At 42.9% G+C, this 26,129-nt stretch overlaps 1 protein-coding gene across 6 annotated transcripts in view; it reads left to right on the forward strand.

The window, feature by feature from the left end:
- The window catches only part of THRAP3 (thyroid hormone receptor associated protein 3), a 37,291-nt gene extending 12,857 nt beyond the window's left edge, over positions 1-24,434 (forward strand). For 3 of the 6 annotated variants that reach the window (XM_088672232.1, XM_035118058.3, XM_088672233.1), the window contains 11 exons: positions 2,477-2,638; positions 5,931-6,818; positions 10,373-11,125; positions 14,014-14,186; positions 15,768-15,873; positions 17,123-17,207; positions 19,770-19,951; positions 21,549-21,741; positions 22,563-22,724; positions 23,053-23,077; positions 23,416-24,434. In XM_088672232.1, the coding sequence (XP_088528358.1) occupies positions 2,502-2,638; positions 5,931-6,818; positions 10,373-11,125; positions 14,014-14,186; positions 15,768-15,873; positions 17,123-17,207; positions 19,770-19,951; positions 21,549-21,741; positions 22,563-22,724; positions 23,053-23,077; positions 23,416-23,441 (2,730 nt within the window). In that variant the 5' untranslated portion in view covers positions 2,477-2,501 and the 3' untranslated portion in view covers positions 23,442-24,434. Of the gene's footprint in view, positions 1-2,476; positions 2,639-5,930; positions 6,819-10,372; positions 11,126-14,013; positions 14,187-15,767; positions 15,874-17,122; positions 17,208-19,769; positions 19,952-21,548; positions 21,742-22,562; positions 22,725-23,052 lie in introns of all 6 variants that reach the window. The other 3 variants (XM_060275842.2, XM_035118055.3, XM_060275843.2) reach the window with 1 other exon arrangement.
- The last annotated feature ends 1,695 nt before the right edge of the window (positions 24,435-26,129 follow it).

Below are 26,129 nucleotides of genomic sequence, written 5' to 3' on the forward strand. Positions count from 1 at the left end.
CGCCAGCTCCCTCAGCCAGTAAAGTGAGATGAGCGCCTCAACCCCAGAGTCGTCCACAACTGGACCTAACAATCAGGGGTCCCTTTACCTTTACAGTGTAAACCAGTGGTGGCCAAACTTGGCCCTCCCGGTGTTTTGGAACTGCAACTGCCATCATCCCTAGCTAACAGGACCAGTGGTCAGGGATGATGGGAAATGTCATCCCAAAACAGCTGGAGGGCCGAGTTTGGCCACCACTGGTGTAAACATAACTTTTATAAGCACTTGAAAACAAAAAAATGGTGTGACTTGCTTTATTGCAATATTCACTTTATTGTGATGGTCTGGAACAATACCTGCAATATCTCCGAGGTATACCTGGACTTTAAAATTTTACCACTACACCCCTGTTTTTATCGGGGGGCGGAGCGGACACGTGCCCCTTCAGATGTTGCTGGACTGTAGTCATTTACCAATGATGTCTGAGACTGTTGAGTTGAAGTCCAATAACATTTGGAACGCTGCAAATGTTCCCTTTTCCTGATTTATATGTACAAATCTAAATAGCATCATGCATGAGAGGTATGCATCTGTAAAAGTTATAGATTTTTCTGGCACATTTCAAGTAAGAACTAAACTCCTCTCTCTCTCTCTCTCTCTCTCTCTCTCTCTCTCTCTCTCTCTCTCTCTCTCTGTGTGTGTGTGTGTGTGTGTGTGTGTGTGTGTGTGTATGAATGAGAGAATAAATGAACAGGCTCCAAAGAGCACATATTTTAGTGGCATGCATATATATGCGCATACCACTGAAATATGTGCTCTTTGCAGCCTGTTCTGATTGTCATCTCTTTTTTATCTCTCCCCACATTTATATCCTGTTGGGTACATGTCAGCAGAGGCTGAAATCTTTAAAATCTAATCTAGGGCTTGAATGCTCAGAACACAGCTGACTCTGAAATAGGAGCACTTGGGCTGGGGTGGGAGGAGGGTGAAGTGTTAACCCTTGAGACCACACTGTCTGGAACTCAATTGTGTTGTTGCTTCACTCTATTTAATTGCCTGGAATATGTATAGGAGAGTGTGTGGCAGAAACAACATCTGAATTTGTCCCTAGTTTCTAAGAAGCAAAAGTATTCCCAGTTAAGGGGTGACTGATGAATGAAGTCAAAACATTCTTTGCTGAATAGAACTTGAGCTTCAATTTGCTCTTTGTACAGTGAAAGTGATGGGCCAGGCCAGGTGTTAGCTTATAGAGTTAGGTCTACTGAACAGTCCTGGCAGAAGTAGAGGGAGGATTTCAGGTCCTCACTCAGGATTACTTGAGGTATGCCACTTTACCCGTTACATTTCAAAAATGGCTTGGGTATGTAAGGGAGCACTCACTCTTTTTATTGCTACCCTGAATTAGAACTGTGCTGGGTTGAGGGTGAAACAAGTCTTATACCAAGAGCTGTTTTGTGGATTATGTTAAAGTTTCCAATTTTGAAAACAAAAGTTCCAAATATGATTTATGGAAAACGTTTGCAGAAATAAACAGATTCGTAGTAAGTTGCTTTTTATAGGGTTTCTGCAAGTGTTTTATGTTTGTAGTACTTTAATTTAAAAGATAATTTAAAAGTTAAAATTTAAAAGATAAAATATTGCTTTTTTCTATTTTGAATTATGATATTTTGGGTGGCATTGAATAAAGTTGCTTCTCATTTGTATTGGTATTTGATGTTTTCTCTTTAAAATTGTGTGTTTTTCTGTCACGTGCTGGGTTTTTCCCTGGGTGTAAAACTGGACACACACAAAATTGTCATTGAGAAACCACCTAATCATTCTCTGCTTAGTTACAACTGCATCATGCCTGATGGTTGATTTGCCCCTTCTTATTTCTAAAATTGTGGGATATCTGTTTGAGATAATTTTGCTACATCTCTTCCTGTTAAAATTATTAATTAATTATTCAAAGGTGTTGAGTGCTATAGAGAAACCTATTTTCCATCACCAACATTTGAACCCTTGAAATCTTTGGAAGGGCTCCTGATTTATTTTGGCTGCAACAAGAGTCCCTAGTGGCTGCTTGATTGTAACAAGTGTATAACTTGGTTTACCGGCAGCAGGGCTTTTCAAAGAGTCGGCACCTCATCCCTGAGAGATAGTATGTAAGTGTTCTTTTGTCTTAAGTGCGGGAGAGAGGCAGCTATGTCAGTTGGTGAATGTTAGGACTCCATTCTCACCACATAAAGGAATATTTGCAGGAACCTGGACATGTATAGGCTTTGTGATTAGTAGACTTAAAGCAAAAGCAGGATTGGAATTGTTATGGAATAAAAGAGTGTCTAAACTAAACTAGTCTGGTGTTCTTTTTAGAGCTAACTTGCAAAGGCTGTTGGATAAGTGTTCTTTGCTTTGCAAATATAATTTTGCTATTCTTGGACATCTTCAAACAGCCAAGGAGAGAAGCTGGAAAATGATTCATTTGTTGCTGTTTTTCTTTTCCCCTCTATGTTGACAGAATTAAGTGAAAGGAGTGAGAAAAAATGTCAAAAACAAATAAATCAAAATCGGGGTCCCGTTCCTCTCATTCAAGATCTGGTTCTCGATCCCGGTCCCGCTCTTTCTCAAAATCTCGGTCCCGATCCCGGTCTGTTTCTCGATCAAGAAAACGCAGGCTTAGGTAAGTGCCACTGGTTGCTTCTAATGGTGTTGTGTTCTTTTTTGTACCTGAAGGGAGCCCTGCACAAATGGGAATTCTCCTGTGGAAAGCTTTTGCTAGATTCCAATTTATTCTACCATCTTAAGTTACTTCCTTTGTCTGCTAACCAGTTCTATTTTTATAACCTTACCATCCAAATACTGGTAGCTCTTGCTTGGCCATGAAATGGGTAGTTTTTTTAACCCAGTTTTCTCTGTGTTTTGGTTGTCCTACGTCCTTTTGAGTTGTTGTTTTTGAAATTGGCTATTGTCAAATGTTCTGAGCAACTGGGTTGCTTCTGGAATTATTCTAACTTTGAGGAATGCCTAAAATTGTAGAGGGTGTATCTTTCTCTGTACTTCAACAATCATAGTGAACTCTGCGCCTAAGATTTTACATTTGGATTTTTATTGTCTCTCTTTTAATGTCCTTGTGATTAGATTTGTAATTGCCTAGCTTTGGTTAGCTAATAGCAAATAATGATATTTTTCAGTCTCTTTACCTTGTTAGAAATAATACAGAACAAGCAATTCTGCAGCAAAACTCTTGGTGGCTGGGGTTTGTTTGTTTGTAGAGGGTTGTCATTTTCAGGCTCATAAATTCATTGTTACTTTTAAAAGTCTTAATATTGCAAGAACTTTGTCTCTAATGAAAAGTTACTGATCTTAACTCACTGCTCAGGATATATGTCTAAGAATGATGCAGTAGAGAGCAAAATTGCAAAGAAAGATGGATGAAGATTTTTGCTAGTGAAAGTTGGGAAAGGGTAATAATTCTGTGCTTTTCCAGTTGGTTATAAATCTGGACTGTTAACAAGAAGAACAGCATTCTGAATAATTTCTGGGATCTGTTTATTGGCACATCCTGCGGAACCAAACCCCACTTGGGGTGTTGTCTTACTTTTCAGAAGAATTTGAGTCTCTAGTTTGTTTATATCAGTCATTTATTTTGTTACCTTTTTAAAATAACGGTAAAAGGCTTGCAGATTTTCTGTAAATGTTGGGACAGAAGCATAAGCGGCTGTTATTAATTAGTGTGTGTGGTTTCTGAGAAAGATACAGAAAGGGAACAGTAAAATGCAACAGGGGGTGGAGAAAAGGACAATGCCAGAAAGAGGAGAGAAGCTACGATCTCCTAACAGAGGGTAAAAGCATTAGGAAGGGCTTACCAGTAGGCTGGGAATGTCCGGCTTCATTGAGGGGAGCTCTGCTAATGGAGAATGAGCCCAGCATGCAAAATGCCCCTGGTTGCAGACAGGTTTTGGAGAAACTTTGATTATGCATATGACTTGGCTGGAGAAGTAAAATGGAAGAGGCTGGGGAATGCAAATCTAGGAAAAGTATAGAAAACTCATTGAGGTAGGTTTCCTGCCTTACGCTGGCTTCATTTCTTGGGGATAATAGGCTTGCTGGTCAGAATCTTGTTGTGGTAGAGGGAAGCAGCTTGGGCAGCTGGTTGCTTTTGGTGTCTCAACTGCAGAGAATGTGGCTTGTATTACATTTGTGTCTTTCTCTAGGGAATTCCCCTTCTCTGCCTCAACTCTAGTCATAATCTATTTAGTTCTTTGTAGGAGTCATTCCACCCCAGTAGCTCTATTTTCTGTAATGCCCTTGAACCTATGCAGTTACTCAGCTGCAAGCTTTGGGGAGAAATAACTTGCACGTTCTTCTCACCGCCCCCCCCCCCCAAGCTGCACAACCTCAGCTGCATTTCATGTGCTGTGTCCTTTCAAATGATTTCTTATGAACAGCTTCCACAGATCTTTGAAGGGAAACTTTTCATTTTCCATGCCTTTTAAAATGGCAAAATGGATTTTGGAAGGCTCAGGCAACAGGTCCCTCAGCAGTTAATTGATAACAAAATGCAGTAGCTGTCTAGGGACTGGCTCCTACTTGGACTGCAGAACACCTCATAATTAGCTCATTTTAACTGTCTGCACCAGGCTGTGTGCATGTCTATTCCTTCTTAACGTTGCTGAAACTGTTTGCGAATGAGACAGAATCCAAGGTAAGCTGCTCTGGTTTTTTCTTGATAGTAAACGAGGCTGGATTCACGGAAGAAACAAGGCAGCAACTTCTCTTTTTGTAGAAATTGTACCAGATGATGTTTTAGACTGCAGACGTTGCTTTTCTGTTTTTAAACCTGTTTTCACTTGACTGTGTAGCTCCTCACCAGCACAACTTCTTGTAACATAATGCTTGCCTAATCTCAGATTAGTCATCCAATAGGGCTATTCTGGTTTGGTTTCTTCTGGGCTTCAGTTGAGGTTTTGTTCCCTGCTCGGTCATCTCCCCACCCCCAATCCTTCAGTCGGGCCTTCTTTTTCCTGTAAAGCACCTGCTATTTCAAGTCTCACTCCAGCATTCATAGGCAGCTGCGCCCCATTTGTGAGCACCAGTGGGATTTTTAGTAGCTTTGTATCAGTTGTTACATGAAGTGAATAGACTGCAAGAGAAGAGTAGTGACCAAGCCAACGTCGCTCTCTGAATTTCATGCCTGAGTGGGGACTTAAACCTGGATCTATCTGATCCTAGTCTGACACACTATAACCCAAACAAAGGGAACTTAATCCTGCAATTGTATCTTTCACCTCATGCCCCTCATACTAGATATGTCTATTTAATGTTATGTGTTAAATATACTCAATCACATAATATTGCTTTAAAAATCCACAAACTCAAAAGACTTGAACCTAAAAAAGATCTATTTGATTGAGTGGTGTGCCCTGATGGCCATTTACCTCCCTTATTAGAAGACAGAATAATGTCTGATACTCCATTTCTTGTTTAATTTTCTGTCACGTGTGGGGGAAGAGAGCTTTTTGTTGCCTTTTAAAAACAAAAACAAATCATCCGTGAAGTGGAATGTTTGCTGGGTTATAGTAGATAAAGCTGAAAGGTTACAAATAAAGGTTTCCTCTCTGCCCTATTGGGTACATTTGCCCCATGCTGCTAATTGAGCTCTGGAAGGTGGGTGCTCTGAGGATGGATGGCCTTCTGAGGGAGAAAACGCTGCTTCCTCTGTGTCTGAAGTGGTCTTGTAGGAAAACGCTCCTCCTAGCAATAGCAGCTTTGTGTCATCTGCATTGCCCTCCATTACTGAGGGTTGTTTTTAAGGAAGGAATGCATACTTATCATTATGAGATAGAAGCTGGAGATGAGCTAAAGGGAAACCTATGCATCATTATGAAAACAGGTTAATGCCTTTGTATTGCAATCAGAATGCTGTAGTACTGTGTGTAGCAATTTCCAAATACATTTTTCTTTTTCCTCAGTTCTAGGTCCCGTTCGAGATCATATTCTCCATCTCATAACAGGGAGAGGAACCACCAACGGGTCTACCAGAACCGGGATTTCCGAGGGCATAACAGAGGTTATCGGAGACCCTATTATTTCCGTGGAAGGAACCGAGGGTTCTACCCATGGGGTCAATATAACCGAGGTGGCTATGGAAATTACAGGTCCAACTGGCAAAACTACCGCCAAGCCTATAGCCCTCGTAGGGGACGCTCACGTTCTCGGTCACCCAAGAGGAGATCGCCATCCCCAAGATCTAGAAGCCATTCAAGAAATTCTGACAAGTCCTCATCTGATAGGTCAAGGAGGTCTTCATCATCTCGATCCTCCTCTAATCACAGCAGAGGCGAGTCCTCCAAACGTCGGTCATTAAAGGAGAAGAAGTCTTCTTCCAAGGATGGCCGGGGGTCTCAGGGTGCTGGAGACAACCAAGGGGATGACACCAAGGAACAACCCTTCTCAGGAGGAACTGCACAGGATGCCAAATCCTCAGAGGGATCAAAATCTTGGCAAGAAGTGGGTGCTTATGGCACAGGTTCAGCCTCAAGGGCCTCTGCTGTGACAGAGCTGAGTCCAAAAGAGCGAAGCCCAGCACTAAAGAGCCCTCTCCAGTCAGTTGTTGTGAGGCGCCGTTCACCTAGGCCAAGCCCACTTCAGAAGCCCAGTCCTACATCTTCCAACCCTTCACAGCTGGGCTCGGCTCTGCAGAGCAGCAGCTCCTTCCAGGCAGGCTCACATCAATTTGAGCATAATTTAGCAGGCCTGAGCCCAACAAGGAAAAGTCCTGTGTGCAAAAGCCCCACAACAATCAGTTCCATTTATGGGGCATCTCAGAAGGAGGAAATGGGGATAGCCTTCTCCAAAAGGCAAGTTGTCTTCATTCCTAAAATTAATTGATTGATTGATTAATTGTCTGACTTTCAGCTGATTGTTAGCTTGGCACAATTAGGCTAGCCATAAGTAATGTAAAAAGTTTAGTCTCAGCTAGTCAGAAGTTCCAAAAATCTGTTGTGAAAATAATAAAAAGCAGACTTAGGTAATAGTGGTAAAAGTATTGTTTTTATTAAGTATTGTATTAATTGCTGTGGTATGTGAGATACTATTAATAACACTATTTTTCAGCCTCTGATTTTCTAATGGAGAATTACTCAAGGTGGCATACAAGATAAAAATAGTCATGTGGGTTTTTTGTACAATTTCCTAGAGCTTCAGAGAAGATTTAAGATGGCTATTTGATTTATAATGTACTAAACAAAAAGTAAACCATGCCATGCTAATTTATTTGCTACATACATATATGAAGAAATCTTTTAGTAGCCAAAGGTAGTTGAACTGAAGTATTTTATTGTGGGAGGAATTAAATAAATATACTCGGTGCATTTTAGTGTTGTGTTTGACCTAGTGCATAGCTTTACTTGGCAATTATTATTAATTGAATACTTTAAAATATTTTAAGGCCCAACAGTTCAACAGCACCTTACAATACCTACAAATTATGATCAGGGCCTTTTTAAAGATTAATTTTACCATGCTGAAGTGCTGTGTGTAAGAATATGCACTTACAAGAGATAGTTAACTGAAAAGTTAATTACAACTTTGATTTTGAATTTTACTAGTAAGGTGTCCATTCCACAATTTGACTTCTGTTTATTCATTGGGCTAAATTATACAACTTAATAAACTATAGTTTACTGTTACATGCATGAGCTGTTGTATGCCACCCACTCCCCTCTGAGGTGTGCCAGAGAAGGTGATTGGAAGTATCCAGTTCTGGTTTTAAATGAACAAAAAATCCTGATTACATCTAAACTCTGGTAGTTCTTCTTAGTCTAACTATGGTTAGGTCTTAAGGCACAGTTTGATCGTGGATTGCTTGAACCAATCTAAGTTCCTGGAGTTTGATATAATGGAGAGTTTTGATTAGTTTAAAATTGTAAGTGGAATATTTCAACGTCAAACATGAAATTGATATACAGGTCTGTAGATTGTACAAATAACCTAAACCAAGGATTGGACAGCCTGTGGCCCTCCATGTGATGATCAACTCCCATCAACCCCAGCTATCATGATGGGCGGTTAGGGTTGATGTAAGTTGTAGTTCCACAGACTCTTCAAGACCTCAAGTTGTGCTCCCCTGTGGTTTAGCATTGCTTCCATACTGGCCCATTAAATTACTAGTTCATTTATGAAACAACAAATCTCTAAAAATGGGAAATTTTCGCTGGAAAAAATATGACATTGGAAAACTTTATATAATTCTTCACCCCAGTTCAGTGAAAATAGTGCAGCATGTATCTATATTTTTTATTGTTTCAAACACAAAAAGAAACCAGCAAAAGTAATGTCATGTTAAAAACCTTGGCAATCAAAGAAATTCAAGGTGCACAGTTGAGTAGCTTGGTAGACATTCCTGAAGAGGATAGTTCATAATATAGATGTCACCTCCCTGAAAAGGGTTTACTCCCTGGCAGATCTTGCATTCTGAACAGAAGGAACACAGAGTTGCAGCCAATACAAGAAAGAATTGACCCTTCCATTTTGCATGTAACTGGTTTCTAGTTTGCAAGTAGGAAGCTGAAGTATCTCCCCAGAAAGTATACATACACCTCAAGGCATTTGTCTTACTTTTACTGTACTTAGTGTACAGTGCTAGTGGTCACTTGTATAAATAACTTATGGCTACTAACCATGGTAGCCAAAACTGCAGACTCGTTTTGGATGACCAGAGGATAGATGCTATTGGGGTTGGAACTCATTATCATGATGACATTTCTGTTATTGTTTCCTTACAGAAATGAAACTGCTTCTTTAAAATTGCAGTAGTACCTATGGAATAGAGCTTGGTAGCTTTTGTAATGACAGTTGCTCCTTTATATGCCAAATTCATTTTTATCTAAGATGCAGAATCAGATCTAGCTCTGAGATTGTGTTAAGTATTATTACACAGCTGCCTAATATGCTCATTATAAAAGGATGGTTGCCGCTTATTTCTCTCGGTGTACAGCAGGTGTAAAACCCTTGGATTTTTCCCAAGGGAGTCACAAGCTGGTTTATGGTAAATAATCCAGCACAGTTACACACAAAAGCATTTTTAAAAAGCATTAATCAATAAATATATTTTCAGTAAAAAAGAAAGTAAGTTGTTTTTAAATTCTCCCAGCGTGTTCGAGAGGCAGTTTGTAGAACTGAGATTTGTGCATAGGTTTTGCTGTTATGTAGAACAGGTGTTTCCTACACCCTTTTTAGAAGGAGTGGGGGAGAAAATTGTCTCAGATTTCTTGGCACTGGCTTCAGATTTTCAGGAGTCAGCATTAGATGTGTAGGTGTCAAGTCTTGTAAAATATAGTACTTAAAAACCCGAAAAAGCAGATTACCAGGCACCACAAGTATAAAAAAAGTATAAAAAATTAGGAGCAGAGGCCCCACTTTTGGAAATATATGAGAAGACTGGTAAAAAATAGGTACAATGTTTGTCATCCCCTAGAATCTGCTGGTGGGCTCAGCTTCCAGTGGATACAGAAAACAGCTGTCATGGACCCAATTTTTGTAACTACCAGTAGTAAAACTTATGCAGCACGAAGATAGTTGTTGGTAAATGTGCTTTGGGCAGGAACATTACTTGAATCTTTACAAATACATCCCCCCCCCCAGGGAGTCACAAACTCTAGTCAGTACAAGGAGCATTGTTTTTACTTGTTTAGTTGATCTCAGCAGCTATACATCCATTCATTTGAGAAGTGATTATATTGTTCTCAGATGCTCCACAATGATTTTTCCATTCTCAATTTTGTTACATCATCAACCAATGTATAGTTTTGAAATTCACCTCCAGTTATAATTATAAAATAGAAAATTGCCCAAATAGTTTAGATATATGCCAATCACCATCCTGTCAGTTTTAGTTGGGGATTGACCATCTTTATAATATTGCTGAGTATTCGTGTTCCTCCCAACCAATTAAGCATTTTCCCCCCGTTAACCTTTTTGCTTTTATTTGTGTTTTGAATTGTCTATAGCTTCCATAGGAGACTTACCTCCAAAAATTTGAAGTAGCTTTTGAGGCTTTTATTTCCACTGTGTATTACTTAAAAAGCACAGCAATCCAAGGTGAAAATGTTGATGGGTTAATTCTCCACAAACAGGTTTGTAAGTGAATGCACAGGTTGGGTAAGATCTTTTACGTATTTCCTGCCTTCTAGCTATGGCAAGTAGGTTCTTAAATACAATTTTATTGGTTTTACTAAGCTTTGTGTGTCAAGGTTCTGTGACCTGTAGTGAATAGATGTACTAATTTTAAAATATTAAGAGTTAGAAAAAGCTAAACAAAGCTTTGTATCAGTTACACAGATCCATGATCTGCTTTATCAGAACTTTTAAGAGTTCCTGAATTGACTGTCTCTCTCACTTTCTTTTTTAATAGGTATTTGGAAGAGCAAAAAGCTGAGAATGGGAAAGACAAAGAGCAGAAACTGTCGAACATGGAAAAAGAAAAAATGAAAGAGAAGGGTATTTTCTCTGACCTGGGATTAGCAGATGGTAAAACAAAAACAGATCCGTATGCCTCCAAAGCTGACACAGAAAAGCTGTATCGTGGAAGTCAGTCCCCAAAGCGCTATAAGCTCCGAGATGATTTTGAAAAGAAAATAGCAGAGTTCCACAAGGAGAGCCACTATGGCAAAGAGGAGGCAGATGAGCCCGAGAAGAAGGTTAAAGGCAAAGGGCGAAAGGAATCCAATTTTGATGAGGACGAGGATGATGAGCCGAAGTTTCTGTCCAAGACGTTGTCTGCTTCCAGTAAAAACCAGGAGGAAGATCGATCAGGCAAATGGGAAGGCCTAGTATTTTTGCCTGGAGCCAAAGAGAAGCAGAGGAAAGCTGAGGAGGTAGAGGAGGAGTCCTATGCTGAGCAGACCAAGAAGGAGGAGAGGCAGGTTGCCAAGAGAGCAGAAGCCGGGCACAGAGGCTTTGTTCCAGAGAAGAATTTCCGAGTGACCACTTACAAAGCCAGCCAGGAAAAGAATGCTACTTCTCCTCCTCCACGAAAGGCTTCAGAGGGCAGAGAGAAGCTGGGCACACGGGGAGAGGGCCTGGCCACTGGCAAGTCGTCTTTTTCCATCACTCGTGAGACCCAAGTCAACCTCCGAATGGATTCTTTTGATGAGGATCTTGCACGGTGAGAGGCTCAGTGTGTCTGCCCCATAGTTGGAATAAAGGGTATGGGGAAACTTAAATGGGAATATTGCTCTGTACTGTGTACAGCAGTTATCAAAAGAGAGTAAGCAAGCAGCCTAGTCTGCTCACTGGTTTTATTATTTGGAACATATGGGTGGATAAAAGAGCCCAAAGATTCTAGTTTCTAATGTCCATGTGCCAGAGTTTCTCACTTGCCATGGCTGAGTATGAGTGAGCATCATGCTGGTGCATGCTTCCCATTAGTTCCAATCCAAAGAGCATGGTTTGCTCCTCCCTAGCAAGCCACAGTTGGTAAGCCAATGACAAACCATGTCTTAAGGTTGGCTAGCAATCATGACTCCTTAGGGAGCAACAAACCACAATCCAAGGTTCAGATGTAACAGGAAGCCAAAGCTTCATGGTTTGTTTCTCCTCAAGCTAACAGAGAAGCAAAGCAGGAGGCATCTGGCAGCATGTACCAGCACACTGCTTATTCGCGATAAACCACAATATGCCAGAAACACCAGCTTATCATTATGAAAATGCAGCTATTGCCTTATCCTAATTTTTTTTGGCAGTGGAGTGGCAGGGAGAACCAGAGCATATGTCTGTGTAAAGGCCCAAAAAGAAGACCAGATCACAAATAGCTCGCAAAAATGGGGTGCAAGTCAAGGGGTGATATTCAGCTGCATTTTACTCAGAATAGATCCATTGAACATGAAGTTACGTCCATGCATTTCAGTTGGCCTGCTTTGAGTAAAACTTAGTTGAATACCACCCTAGCTTTCAGGTAGAACAAGCCATATAACTGCTGCTGCTGCTGCTACTTTTATTATTTGTACCCAGCCACTCTGCACCTCCCTTCTGTTCTGAGCAGATGGGAGGGTGGATGTCCAGTCCTGACAGCCACTGAAATGTGGCCATATTTAAAGACAGTGCAGGAGAGGCTGAGCCTGTGAAACACAAACTTGAGCAAGAACAGCAAACAGTCTCTTGTGTATTGTGGTTTTTTTCAAAGGATATTTGCTGAGAGCTTTCATGGGTACCATAGGGTTAGCACACTGGCATGTGTGGACACCATGTTACCAACCCTTGCCCTAATTAATAAAGTCCAAGGGTCACCTGGAGCAAGCAAGCCAATCTACAGCAGAAAACAGCCCACCACCTTCCCAAGCCTTAAATACACTTTTGAAGCATGAGCAAAAAACATCCGAAAGGACACTTGGTTGGGCACAACTTCATGGTGCACATCATCACTGCTGCTGATAGCCATGGTAGTCCCAATGCCTGTAGGGAAATAATGCAGGGATGGACAGAGGAACATATGTGAACCTGCAAATAAAACCTTGGAATAGAGAGTTGTATCCAACTGAGTTAGAGTGGTCCCATTTGAAATTAATAGGCCTAAGTCAGGGGTAGGCAACCTCAGGCCCGTGGGCCAGATGCGGCCCAACCGCCTTCTCAATCCGGCCCACGGATGGTCCATGGTGAGATCAGTGTGTTTTTACAGAGTAGAATGTGTCCTTGTCTTTAAAATGTATCTCTGGGTTATTTGTATGGCCTGCCTAGTGTTTTTACATGAGTAGAATGTGTGCTTTTATTTAAAATGCATCTCTGGGTTATTTGTGGGGCATAGGAATTCGTTCATTTCCCCCCAAAAATATAGTCCGGCCCACCACATGGTCTGAGGGACGGTGGACCAGCCCATGGCTGAAAAAGGTTGCTGACCCCTGGCCTAAGTTATGTCTAGTGTTTTCAGTGCATCTCTTGATCAAAACATTGCTCCTAAATTGATCATGAAGTGCTTTCAGTGACAAGTCTTTGAATTGAACATGTTGCTCCCAAGCCAACTGTCTGTTCACCGGCCTCCCCACAAATGAATTCACAGTCTTGTCCCCCCCCCCCAATAATCCTGAGAGTTGGTGCACTGCAAAAGAGAAAAAGGTACTTGACAATCATTGAAGTGGAACACAACTAATAAACTTGCATAGCGAGACAGTGGTGTATTTTATTCCTCATACTGTTGGCTGCTCCTATTGATTTACTTGACTTTTATACAAAGGCAAGTGTCTTGTGGCATTGTAGAGACTAAACAATTATTTTGCTGATATGAGCTTTTGTGGACTGAACTCCGTCCATCCAGGCCAAGGTGTACAGAATCTGCTTCACCTCAAGAGATCCTTGGGCCACCACCCTCTTTCTCAGTTGTTCAGCTGCCACGACAGGGCCGGCGCCTCCATTTAGGCAAACTAGGCCTTGGCCTAGGGTGCCGAAATGGAGGGGGCACTGTCGAGCCTGTCCGCCCGCGCTGCAGCCAGCGCCGGGAGCAATGAGCGAGCGGTGGCGGCGGCAGCGCCCGTAGCTGAAGCCTTCAGCTATGGGCGCTGTTGCTGCCGACGCTCGCTCGCTGCCGTGGCCGCTGAAGAGCTCACAGTGTCCCCTCCATAGGCGGGAGGCGCGTGAGCCGAAATGAGAGCTCAGCGCCCTCCCGCCTATGGAGGGGACGCAGCGGCGTCAGCGGCATTGTGCACGCATCATGACGCATGTGCCGGGGGGAGGCGCCAGAAGGTGATTTAGCCTAGGGCGCAAAAAGCCCTAGCACCGTGCCTGTGCCACGGTACAGTGGAACCTCAGTTGTTGAATGTAATCTCTTCTGGAAGACCATTCAACATCTGAAACGTTCGACAACTGAGGCACAATGGGCAGTCGGCAAAATCCATTGAAAAAAAGGGAAAGCGCGCTCCAGAAGCCGTTCGACTTCCAAGGCGCGTTCAAAAACTGAAGCATTCACTTCTGGGTTGTCGGCGTTTGACAACCAAGGTTCCACTGTACCTTCTTGTTTTGTTCACTATGCCAGACAAACAAAACCTTTGTGTGTTTCCCCACCAGCCCAAGCGGGATTTTGGCACAGGAGCGCAAACTGTGTCGTGATCTGGTGCACAGCAACAAAAAGGAGCAGGAGTTTCGCTCCATTTTCCATCACATCCAGTCCGCCCAGTCTCAGCGGAGTCCCTCGGAGCTCTTTGCTCAACATATTGTGACCATTGTTCACCATGTGAAAGGTGAGTTGCATTTGAGACTGATGCTAGTTTATTTATTGCTTTAAAACATTTCCATCCCACCCGTTATTGTACAGAATGATCCCAGAGTGGGTTACAACTGCCAATAAAATACTGAACAAACAATGAAATGCAGATCACGGAACAAATTCTAAAAATATAAAACTTTTGCCAAAGTGTTGCTTAAGGAAAACACAGTTACTCCTGGAGCTGTCCTCTTGCTGTAGATCCATAGAAGGAAGGAGAAGACACTGTGCAATCCTACTTGTTTCGCTGGAGCTCTCTCTCCCCTTCTCCCGCCCCCTGATGAAGCTTATTCATTCTTGATTAGTGCTTCATCCTGCAGTTGGGAAGGTTTCCAGTTGGAAAGAGTGAGAAATCTATTTTAAAAATTCTTGTCTCCATTTCACCTCTTTTTTCTTTTCATTTTGGTCCTTCTGAACTGTTCTGGTTTATGTGGGCTAAGTGGCTAATTGGCAGCCCCCTTCATTTTCTCTCTTCCCCTGGTTACACTACCGATAGGGGCATGGTAAATGTTTTATCTACAGCTTTACTCATAAGAGAAAGAAAAGTTTTAAAGTAAGAGTTCACAACTGAATGCCCAAATTCTTTCTTTGGGTTTCTGCGTACAATGTTTCAGCTGTGCTTGAATATATGTGATCGGAAACTTCAAATGGCACCAACGGTATCGGTGTATGTGGAAAAAATAGACATTCTTCCCTGACAAGTTCTCTATTGGAGAAGTTGAGTTTAATTAACAGTATGGAGTTTCTCAGCAAGAAGGGTAGCATGTGGTGTGCGCATTCCTATTCATTTAGTGTCCATCTCTTCTCCCAAGCAGGATGGATATTTGAGATGGGGATAAAGTACTAAGGTACCATTTTGATATTCCGTAGACTCCTAGCCCACCTGATACTTCCCCTCCCTCTGAAAAAAATTAGATGGATACCCAGCCAGGGAAGATGACAATAAAAAGACTGTGTCTCAACTTTGAACATTGGACTATGGTATAAAAAATTGTGGAAGATTGCAATAGCAGAGAAAATAACCCATCTAATCCACATGTGGAAGAGAAAAGAAAAAGAAAAGAGAAAAGAATCTGACTCCTTTCATGATATTTGGCAAAACATTATTACTTGCACAAGTTGGACTATCACGAATATGGTCCCTCTCCAGCCAATCTTCAGATTTGGAAATCAGGATCAGTTGACACTATGGTTGCAGTAAGACTGTCACTGTAGGTTTTCCTGTATAAAAAGATAAAGGAAAGTATGTATGTTAACAATCTGATCAAGCTTATAATGCTTTGCTGATCTTCCTATGATGTCAGCCTTGTATTGGATCTTACACTTGAGACTTCTCTGGTGTTTTAATTATTCTTATATGAGCAAAAGCATTTTTTAAAAAAAGTCTGCACTGCTTAACCTGCAGGGAGATGAATTCGTCTCCTTCCCTCTTTTCTCTTGCCCTTCACCTTTATGTTGTTTGCTTCCTGCAGACTCTCCTGCAGAAGCCACTTTTATATTGTCCTAAAGTTTAGATGCAGTGTTAATGATGTGATATTTCCTCACTGCATATCAACAGAACATCATTTTGGGTCTTCGGGACAAACATTGAATGAGCGCTTTACAAAATACCTAAAACGAGCGGAGCAAGAATCTGCTAAGAACAAAAGCCCCGAAATCCACAGGTGAGTGCACCTTTGCATGTAATAAAGGCATGGTTGAGTGAGAAAATGTGCACCCTTGCCACAAAGAGTCCTCAAATGAATAGGCTTTGGCATAACTCACCAGCACAAAAGCAGGCAGACTACTAGACAAATCAGGCTACTATCTGCCAAGTGTAGAGTTTTGACATGTACTTTTAAAATCCCAATTTAAGAGACTTTTTGAATCATAGCCATTAAGGAGCATAAAGGTTTGCATTTAGCTACTAGGCATTTGCTTGCTTATCGTAAGCAAGTGCTTCTCGTCCAAGGCAAACTCTGCCTTGCCCTGCCACTGTCTTGGGTGCCTATCCAGGAGAGAGAAAAGGACTTAGATCCAAGCATATTGAATCCAAACAAGAATAAAGTACGGAAATCAATAATTTGCTCCTCGTGGTGAGGCAAGGATGCTAGAGACCCAGTCCTTATGACTGAAACTCTTAAGCAGCCATTTTTCTGGCCTTCAGCAGGTGATGCCCACACAATTCAGCCATAGTTTCTGAGGGCTAGAAGCTTCCTTTTTAAAAAGGAAGCTAAGAGAGGAGACTGAATTCTGAACCTTTTATCCATTGGAGGCTCATTCATTAGAGTGAATGGAGCACTGGCTAACCAACCTCAGTCTGCTCTCAGCCAGCTCCAACCTGCCTGCCTTCTTACTTACAGCTAGTCCAGGGGGTTGCCCTGCCTGTCAGCAGTATCCTCCTAAGTCTCTGTGTTGCCCCTTGCAGAACACAGTAGGGAGGTGGATGAGGATGAGGACAAAGTTGGAATAAATTGTCTCTCCCTGTCATTGGCTCTGGCTCTACCTACTGTTTGTCTCCCTGCCTTCTGCCCTCCTAGTCCCAATGGACACCAGCCACCACTGTTGCTATCAGAGTCAGCACGAATAAGTATGGCTTTCAGAGCAAGAAAGAGATAAACAACTCTTGTATCCAGAACTCTTTAAGGTGCCTTAAGGTCCTGCATTTATCTTTGAACAAGTCACTGTTGTAGCTGAGGCTTACCAGCATCAACTTGCCCAAGGCCACTAGGGAGTCTCGTGATGGAATAGGAGATTGAATGTTCTATCCACGAGTCAATTCAGCCCTGAAGTTTTACATCTGTCATGTGCCGTTCCTTACACAATAGAACTAAGGCCTAATTTATACATTCCCTGAATGGCAAAAGGGAAGAGGGGTTTCCTTGACCTTTTCTTAATCATGCTTCCCCCCCCCCTTTTTTTTTTCTTTTTTAGGAGGATAGACATTTCTCCCAGTTCCTTTAGGAAACATGGATTCTCACAAGAGGAAATCAAAAGTTCCAAAGAATCCAGCTACAAGGTGACCTGTTGCTTTGATCTGTAGTGAAACAAAATGTGTGCACTTCGGGCATGAACTTGTTTTTTATAATAAAAAAGTGATATTTTTGTTTAACTTGCTCTCTACTTAAGTTTGTGTTTTTCTTTCAAGGATGGGCATAATTCTAAAAATGAACTACAAAGGGTTAATTTTTATTAAAAAAATATGTATCAACAACCTTTGTGAAGTGGTTAGAAATATGGTAAATGACCCCAAAGTCAATTGAGGTTGAGCTTGAGACAAAAAAAATATGGAATTTTGGAAACAAGTGACCTTGATGATGGAAGACTTTTTGTGATATTTTGCTGCTTGTAAGTATGACTAAATCACTTGTCTTACCCGTGATATTTCCAACCATGTTTTCAAAAAGACGTGCATGTCAGGAAGAGAGGAAAGTAAATCAAATCCATTTCTGAACCAAGCACACAGATATTTTTTCTGCTAATGTGTTTTCTGTTGACTGCCGCTAGTTTTATTTTAAAATGCTGCTCAGAATTAAAAACACACTCTTGGGGGGGTCTTTAAAACTGTTACAGGCAGTGAAACAATTATACGCCCCTAATTTTAAAGGAAAAAATTACCATCTTGAGTTGAAGCATTGTCTGTTCACTTTCATACACATTTGTCGTAATGGTTTTTAGCAAAGCTGTTGAAGGGTTTGCTTTCATGTCATAGCTGTGTTCTCAGTTTCTCCAAACACACTTGTCGCGTTTGAAAGATATTAGACTGCTGGTTCGATCTCTCTCTACCACACCATCCGATGGTGAACATGCTTGTATGTGCGAATAGACACATACTTCAGGTTTACAAACAGACAGGAGCTCGTTAGACGGCTTCTTTATGAAATGGAACTACACAAATGGCTACAACAACTGATCTAGGTTCTGCTGATTAATGACATTTGATGGTGTAACGAGTTTCCATTCTGGCAATGACAGATCGGCTTTGTTTTATGAGTTGAAAAGAGAGTTCTCCTTCACTTATGGAAGGCAAAAGAACAAATACAGCTCCCACATTCAACCATGCCAGCGTCTTTATTTTAATCAAAAAGTGGGTTAGAAGCTTGTGTAAGTAAAGTACTTAATAGAGAGCTGCTACCCATTCTTTTTGAGTTAAGACGAAACTGATGCTCCCACTTTTCCCTGCCCTAGTTATTCCAAAGTCTTGTGCTGGACTAAAAGTTACCAGAAGCTCCACTGATTGACTGTTTCAGTAAAAATCAGAGAGACCTGTAACAATTCAGAAATGACTTTGATCCTACTGCTGTTGACTGAAGATTTTCCTTTGCCCATAGAATTTAATCTTCTCACCACTTTCTCCTGTTCTTAGCCATTTCTTCCCAAGTGTGCCACTTAAAGTATCCTAAATAAGGACAGGGATGATGAAATAGTGGGATGAGACATACCTGTGTCTTTTTTGTGTTTTGTTCATGGGAATCTCATTCCGTAAAGTGATCTCCGAGAATATCTTAACTTTTCCAGCTACAGCTCCAAGCACACTGTTGATGCTGAATAAATGATTGCTGTTTATAAGTATTGCTCAGAATAAGTAATATAGATACATTTATCTTGCACAACGTGTTCTGCTCTCAAGGTTCAGGTTCCCCCAAAATTCAGGAGCTTCTCAGCAATGGAGACAGGGAAGGGTGTGTGGATACTGGATTGTAGCTGAATGGCAGAAGCAGGGAGTTCTGTTTTGCAGGGGGTGGGAGTGTGCGCTGAGCACAGCAATGCAGAACACCTAAGTTCTAACTCTTGTCCCCTAGAAGCCAGGCCAAGCTTGGCTCCATTTGGTTGCTGAGTCTTCAGCAGCAGGTGTATGTTCAAATCCTTTTTCTGCCATCGTACGTGCGAGAAACATGGTGCCTCGTTTTTGTGCTTATGGTGCACAACTCTGAATTTGAGAGGTTATGCTGATTGAGAGCAAACTATGCAGCAGCCCCTTCAAGGCTCATTATGGATCTCTCAACAGCCAGTGGTGATTAGAGGGGGGGAAGCACACTCAGGAAGCCTGCCTCCCCCCCAATAACTCCTTCACTGGTTCTCTGGAATGTAGAGAATTGGCTCTATTATGATACTGGAGCTTAGACGGCCTGCACATTTCCCCTTCACTTTCCATAACTGCAGCCAATGTCTCCTGCAGTGAGAGGAGGAGGGGGATCCCTTTCCAGGCACAGGGAAGGAATTCTGTTGTTCAGTCAATTCCCTGCAGAGCACAAGAATCTGTCAGAAGAGGAGAATACCAGTTTTTAGCTTGGCATATACAGATCATTGCCCCTTGAGCCTGTTGTTTTTCCTTTGGAACCCAGTTTTCCTCCCTTGATTTGATTAATAATTACTTAAGTTTGGCATAGAGAAGTGGATGCAGAAAGATTGAAATCTTTTGCGTGGATCTTGTGAAGTCATTCAGTCTGTGTATTAGCACCAGCATAACTTCCCTTGCTTCAGTATTTTTCAGTCCTGAGCAAGGTAAAAAGGTTTGTAGTTGTGAAGGAATTGCTTAAGGCTCAGGTGTCAAGTCTTTCCCCTGTTTTTCTCTTTGCAGACCGAAAGCAAATACAAAGAGGACCCAGTTGACCTGCGCCTTGACATTGAACGGCGTAAAAAACATAAGGAGAAAGATAAGCGAGGCAAGTCGAGGGAATCGGTGGACTCCAGACCCTCAAGTCATTCACGGGAGAGATCAACGGAGAAAACTGAGAGGTCTCATAAAGGGTCCAAAAAGAAGTATGTAGGAGGAGAACAATCTCCAGTTTTTCCCTTCCCTTTTTATTTTTGATGCCACACTCAAGAGTGATAGTGAGCTGACATAATGAAACCCCACGGAAGAAGCTAGCAGGGAAACATTTTCAGCCCAAGGGCTGCATTTCCTCAAGAGGAACCTCCCCAGGAGGTGCATGCCAGTGTGGGTGGGGCAGTGGATGCTCGGCAGGATACGTTCAAGAGGTTTCTACAGTCACACGTGCAGTTATCCAGCCTTGCATCCAAGCAAGTAAGAGGTGCTACCACAGTTCAAGGAGACATCCCAACCAGGCACAAACACTGAGGGAAGGTGCAGAGCAGAAGCAGTATGGGGTGTGGCCTTGTAAAAGTCCCAAGGGCCAGATAGAGAACCCTGGAGTTTCTCCTTCAGCCCATGAGCCTGAGGTCCTTCCCCTCACTGGGCTAGTTGATGATACTTGCTAGGATGCAGCAGGTGTCAGTGTGGGGCAGTCCTGTTACATAGCACAGGCTTCTGGGGATGTGGGAAAGTGCTGTTTTTACATCCAGGCTTGCTAGGCCTCAGCTGTTGGGTCCAGCCACCCCCCTCATATGCATTGCCTGTGGGCTGTACACTGCACCACAAGGTCTGCAGTAAGTAAGCAAGCTGTTCCAAAAGAGATGCTTCTCCGTCATCACTGATCTTCGCATTGAGCAGTCACTAATAAGCCTCCAAGGAACCAACCCTACATTTTCCCAGAACACAGTTTGTAGGGTTACTTGCTGAAAGGACACAGGCAGGCTAGTCTAAGTGTTTTTCAAGTCAATGTCTTTTACACTTATTTATTTGTTGATAAAAAATATTCTTAAGTACCACTAATTCATTTTTTAAAGTTATAAATGTACATTTGTGATTGTTGGCTTAGCCTTTCCCCCTAGATGTGGGAAACTTCAAACGCAACTTCGCTCTTTCAAGCTAAGAGAGGTGGGTGTAAGAGAGAGAAGAGCTCTCTGGATCATTGGGATGGGGCATGCTAGCATTGCTCAATGCTTTTCTGTCTGCATTTCTGAAACTTCCATTTTTGCAGCAAATAGCTGTGTGTTTGGGCCACTTTGGGCTGAATGAGGCACTGATCTTGGACACCACTATGCTGCCCAAGCTTAATAACAGTGTGTGTGTGATGTGCACCTCTGTTGCTGGATTGCACTGGAGCCCTAGAGAACAAGAAGCCACTCTAAATAAAGGAGGGGAGACGGTACACTTGCTTTCATGTTCGGTCTGGAATCTCCCGACGCAGAGACCCAAATTAACGATTCTCTTCAGTCATTGGAGACAGCAGGGTACAAGCAGGGTGGTTGCGGAGGCAGGGAAATTGCTGCTTTTGGTCTAGGAGAGGGTAGGGAGGTATGGTACTCTCCTGTTTGTATATAGCAGCATCGTCCAACAGGTCGATCGGGATCGACTTGTAGATCATATGATTGTTTCCCGTAGATCTCTCTCTCTTTCCAGAAACAGCCCTTTCTCTGAGGAGTGGGGAGAGGTGGAGGAATGACTGACGATGAGGCAGTAGAGATGTGCCCTCCCCTGACATTCATCTCTCTCTCTCTCTTTGCCTCGACCTAGGAAGCACCGGCGTGTGCGGGAGCGATCTAGGTCAAGCTCCTCGTCATCACAGTCTTCCCGCTCCTACAAAGCAGAGGAGTACCCCGAGGAGACTGAAGAGCGAGAGGAGGCTGCCCCCGGCTTTGACAAATCCCGCCTTGGGACCAAGGAATTTACAGGCCCAACTGATAGGGGTAGAGCCCGAGGAACCTTTGTAAGTTGTCCTTTTGGAGGGTGTGTGCTCTGGGCCCTTGTTCCAGGGTGATAAGTCAAAATAGTTTGAATTGTGGCAGAGCTGAAGTGTGGACAGGCACCTCTTGAAAGGGATCCAGTGTTAGGTGTTGGCAGCTACCCAGTGTAAGGGAGTAATTCTTGCCTATAAAATTCTTCCACGTATTTACTGAGCACAACTTTTTCAGAAGAAGTTTCCTATTTGTGGTGAAAGGGCAAACTTTTTTAAAAAAACAAACAAACACACCAATATGATATGATATACCAAAAGCAACAAAACCATAACATTATAGTGGACATCAGTTGCTCAAGGAAGTGTAAGGAGCCACACCCAGAGGCTCACATCCAGACCCAAAAATCAGTGAAAATCTGAAGGACAATTTAACCAAGAAGGGACCTAGCTAATAGGTTGAGCCAAAAGAGTTGGTTGGTTTTGGGTTTTTTTTTTTTTAGTAAATGGTGGTATTATAACACCTCTCTGTCCGGCTATGTAAGGCAAAAAGGGATCCCAAGTGCCTACAGATTTGTCATGTTTACTTTAGCCCTCAAAATAGTGCTGTTGGGTCAGTTTTTTCTGGAAAGGCAGTAGCCCACACCTTGAATACAGAAGTGTGATGAGTGTTTCTAGTGATGGACAATTTCCATTCTATTTGTTGCTAAGAGATAAACAGTCAGGTGTGTGTGTGTGTGTGTGTGTGTAGTGCTCCAGAAATCATGACAGGCCATCCCAGACCCAGCCAGATCCCCTTTCTTTCTGTTGCTCGCTTTTTGATGTTCCCTTTCTTCCTCTGTTCCTGATGACAGCAACAGTTCCGGGCCAGGGGTCGTGGCTGGGGAAGAGGGACCTTCTCTGGCAACAGCAACAACAACAACAGCAGCGGCAGTGGCAGTACCGACTTCCAGAAGCGGAGCAGGGAGGAGGAGTGGGACCCCGAGTACACCCCCAAGAGCAAGAAGTACTACTTGGTATGTGCCCTGGGGGGTGAGATGGGGATGTGGCTGTGAGCTGCCTGCACAGAAGTTGTCCCTTCCACCAGGTGACAGGCCCCAAGTTGGTCTTGCTGTCATTGTCTCTTCAGCCATGCAGAATTACTGGAGGGCTTATTTGCAAAATGCAGAGGCTGGGGGGCATATTCCAGGGTGTTTATCCTCCCCTGCCTGTGTGGGAAATGTGGCAGCGGCCACTGGGGAAAGGAGAGGGAGTGGGCAGAGGTGGGGCCCTCTGGTGGGCTGTTGAGGAGCTCTGCATTTGCTGACTGACAAATTCCTTTTTCTTCTTCTTTTCCCTCTGCAGCATGATGACCGTGAGGGCGAAGGGGGTGAGAAATGGGTGAACAGAGGCCGGGGACGGGGCATCTTCCCCAGAGGGAGGGGCCGTTTCCTGTACCGAAAATCGAGCACCAGCCCCAAATGGGCCCATGACAAGTTTAGTGGTGAGGAGGGAGAGATTGAGGATGATGAGAGCGGGGCTGAGAACAGAGAGGACAAAGAGGCCCTTCAGTCGGTGGCGGAGTAGCAGTCTCGACAAGCGGAAGGAGGGTCCTGCGGCCCTGAAGCAGCAAGAGCTGTTGGAGGGGGGACTCTGTCAGTCTGGACTGTAATTGATCCTTATTGACTAGTTGAATGTTCTTTTATTTTCTCTTTTTTAATTTTTCAGTGATCTCATGGAGGACAGTGGAGTGAGTTCTGCCCAATACTATTGGCAATCAGTTTTTGCGCGCTTGCTCTCTTTAATGTGATGATACATGTGGGAAATTAATTCCCTGCTCTTTGTTTTCCCCCTTTCTTCCTGTTTGTGGATATTCTTTTTTAGAAATCCTTTATTTTAAGCGTTTGCATATATACACATATAAAAACAACACCCCTTAAAATGGTTAATTTCAGAAAGGCGTTTGTGGTTCTTATATATAGAAGAAAAATGCATGTGAATAAACATCTGACTAGAAACTGTTGGGACCAAACTCTGTGGTGTTCTTAATTTAAAGGAACTTTCCCTTTGCTTGAATTTGGAGTCGTTTCTCTTCAAAGAATCACCTTTTGTTTTTTCCCTTTTTGTGCTGAAGTTCTAAAGTGTAGCATGGCACAGTTGAGGGGGAGGGACCCAAGCTCTCCCTAGCACCACCACCAAAATGCAAAACTGCTCTTGGCTAATGTTAGCAGCATCTTGGTCCGTTCACTCTAGATTTCTTGCATACCCTCTTTGCCTCCAATTGTGAATCTGAACACTATTTTTGGGGTCACATAGTTTTCTAAGAAACTTGTGAATATACTAGGTTTTAAAAAAGAAAACCAGACATATAGCATGAGAAATGAGGATTTTTTCCAGTATTTTTATTAATCTTTTTATAAAGCAATTTTGACTCACTTCTGTGATGGTCATGGGTAAGTTGCTGACAGTTGGGTTTGTGATTCTCTTCAGCTTTAAATCCGCAGCACTCAAAACATGTCAGGCAGGTGATGTGCTCACTCTCCCATGCCAGCTACAGAGACTGTAGTTGCCCTATTGAGAAATCTGTCCCCCTGGAAATGAGACTTTGCAGTGCTTCTCTTTGTTCCCCTTTTCCTCTCTGTGCTATAAATAGAGCTCATTTTGTGGGACTGGTGCAGTTCTTGCTTAGCAAAGCCTGCAAGCTTTTGTTTTGACTCCTTGTTCAAATAAAATTACATTGAAATGGACCATGCAGACCTTTTTTTATTGCTGCTTTTATTGAGCCTCCACCTCACCCCCACCCCCAAAATATGGTTGCAACATAACCTTACATCAAACAGGGCCAACATGATAGTGTTGAGCAAAAGAAAGAAAAAAGAGTTGTTCAAAGCTCCTTAAGGGTAGCAGAAAAACGCTCAACCTGCCACCCTTGATCCCACTAGCCATATGTTTAACATTGCAAAGAAGTGTGTGCGCCCACAGAACGCTGTACATCTGTAGGGCTCTCCCTACCGGGTTGCCTAAGGTTCCCAAATGAGTGGATGAGCCCCCATCCTTTTCTCACCCAAAATGCCTAGCTGATGTGGCCTTGTAAAGCACTTTCTCTCTGCCATCTCACATACTCCTGGAATCCGGGGGGGGGGTGTTTTGAAGACTCCTATAGAAAAGAGAGAAAGTGGGGGAGCAAAGTATTAGAACTGGAGGCTGCATTTGGGTTCTACAGATGCCAGTGTAGAAGCCACTGCAACGTGGAGGAATCATAGAATCGTAGAGTTAGAAGAGACCACAAGGGCCATCCAGTCCAACCCCCTGCCAAGCAGGAAACTCCATCAAAGCATTCTTGACATATGCCCGTCAAGCCTCTACTTAAAGACCTCCAAAGAAGGAGACTCCACCATACTCCTTGGTAGCAAATTCCACTGCCGAACAGCTCTTACTGTCAGGAAGTTCTTCCTAATGTTTAGGTGGAATCTTCTTTCTTGTAGTTTGAATCCATTGCTCCGTGTCCGCTTCTCTGGAGCAGCAGAAAACAACCTTTCTCCCTCCTCTATATGACATCCTTTTATATATTTGCCCTATGTGTGCAGGAGAGACTGTGACCAGGCAGTGCATAAACAAAAATGCATGTAGGCTTTCTAGATACTGTACTGTAATTGGCTTTGATCTTTTGTCAGCCCATCAGCACACATAGGGCAAATTTTAAGGATGGGTCCATGTGCGTACTTGGGAGTTTTCTTGCTTTGTGGAATATTTCCTTTCTGTGAGACACACCTCTGCACACACAAAAAACCCTGAATGACCTGATCTATAAATTATGCAAATTAAGAAAAAAGCCTTTTGTTTGGGAGGAGGGTGCATTTAAGAGAGAACTGTTCAAAAGACTTGAGTGGTGTATTAGGTAGGTGCAAAGTTTAAACCCTTCAGGAAATTGTGGGGAATATTGGCAAACCCTGTTCTTTCCAGCAGCTATGCTTCCCCCCCCCCAAGTTTTTAATTAAAACACCAGTCAACCTGTCCTGTTGCCTGAGGGCATAATTAGAAGTGAATATAAAAATGTGCTGGCAGTTCTCAGTGCTCCTGTGTTGGGGCACTGTGGCGCCTGCTGGGCAAGGCAGGTGCTGCCAGGGAGTCTTCTGGCTCAGATCTTTTAGATACAGGTACTTCATTGCACTTCCATTCATTCTTCCTCCCTCTCCTCTAAGTGGGGGCTTACCCTGGGCCCCCTAGGTTGCTGCACAACAAACAGGGATTGTGAACATTTCTGTCCAAACAGAACAGTCTTCTGCACCACAGAGGCTCGGGATTGTGTCATGTTGAGGGCAGCTTAACACATTTAATAAGTGGAAACCGCAATTCTGCAGAAACACAGCTGGTCCCCCAATTTTCTCTGCATGATGAAGAGAAGATTTCTATCCCCTTCACATGTTGCAGGGTCCGTCTAC

The sequence above is a fragment of the Zootoca vivipara genome, chromosome 6, assembly GCF_965207765.1.
Source record: "Zootoca vivipara chromosome 6, rZooViv2.hap1.1, whole genome shotgun sequence".
Lineage (NCBI taxonomy): Eukaryota > Metazoa > Chordata > Lepidosauria > Squamata > Lacertidae > Zootoca > Zootoca vivipara.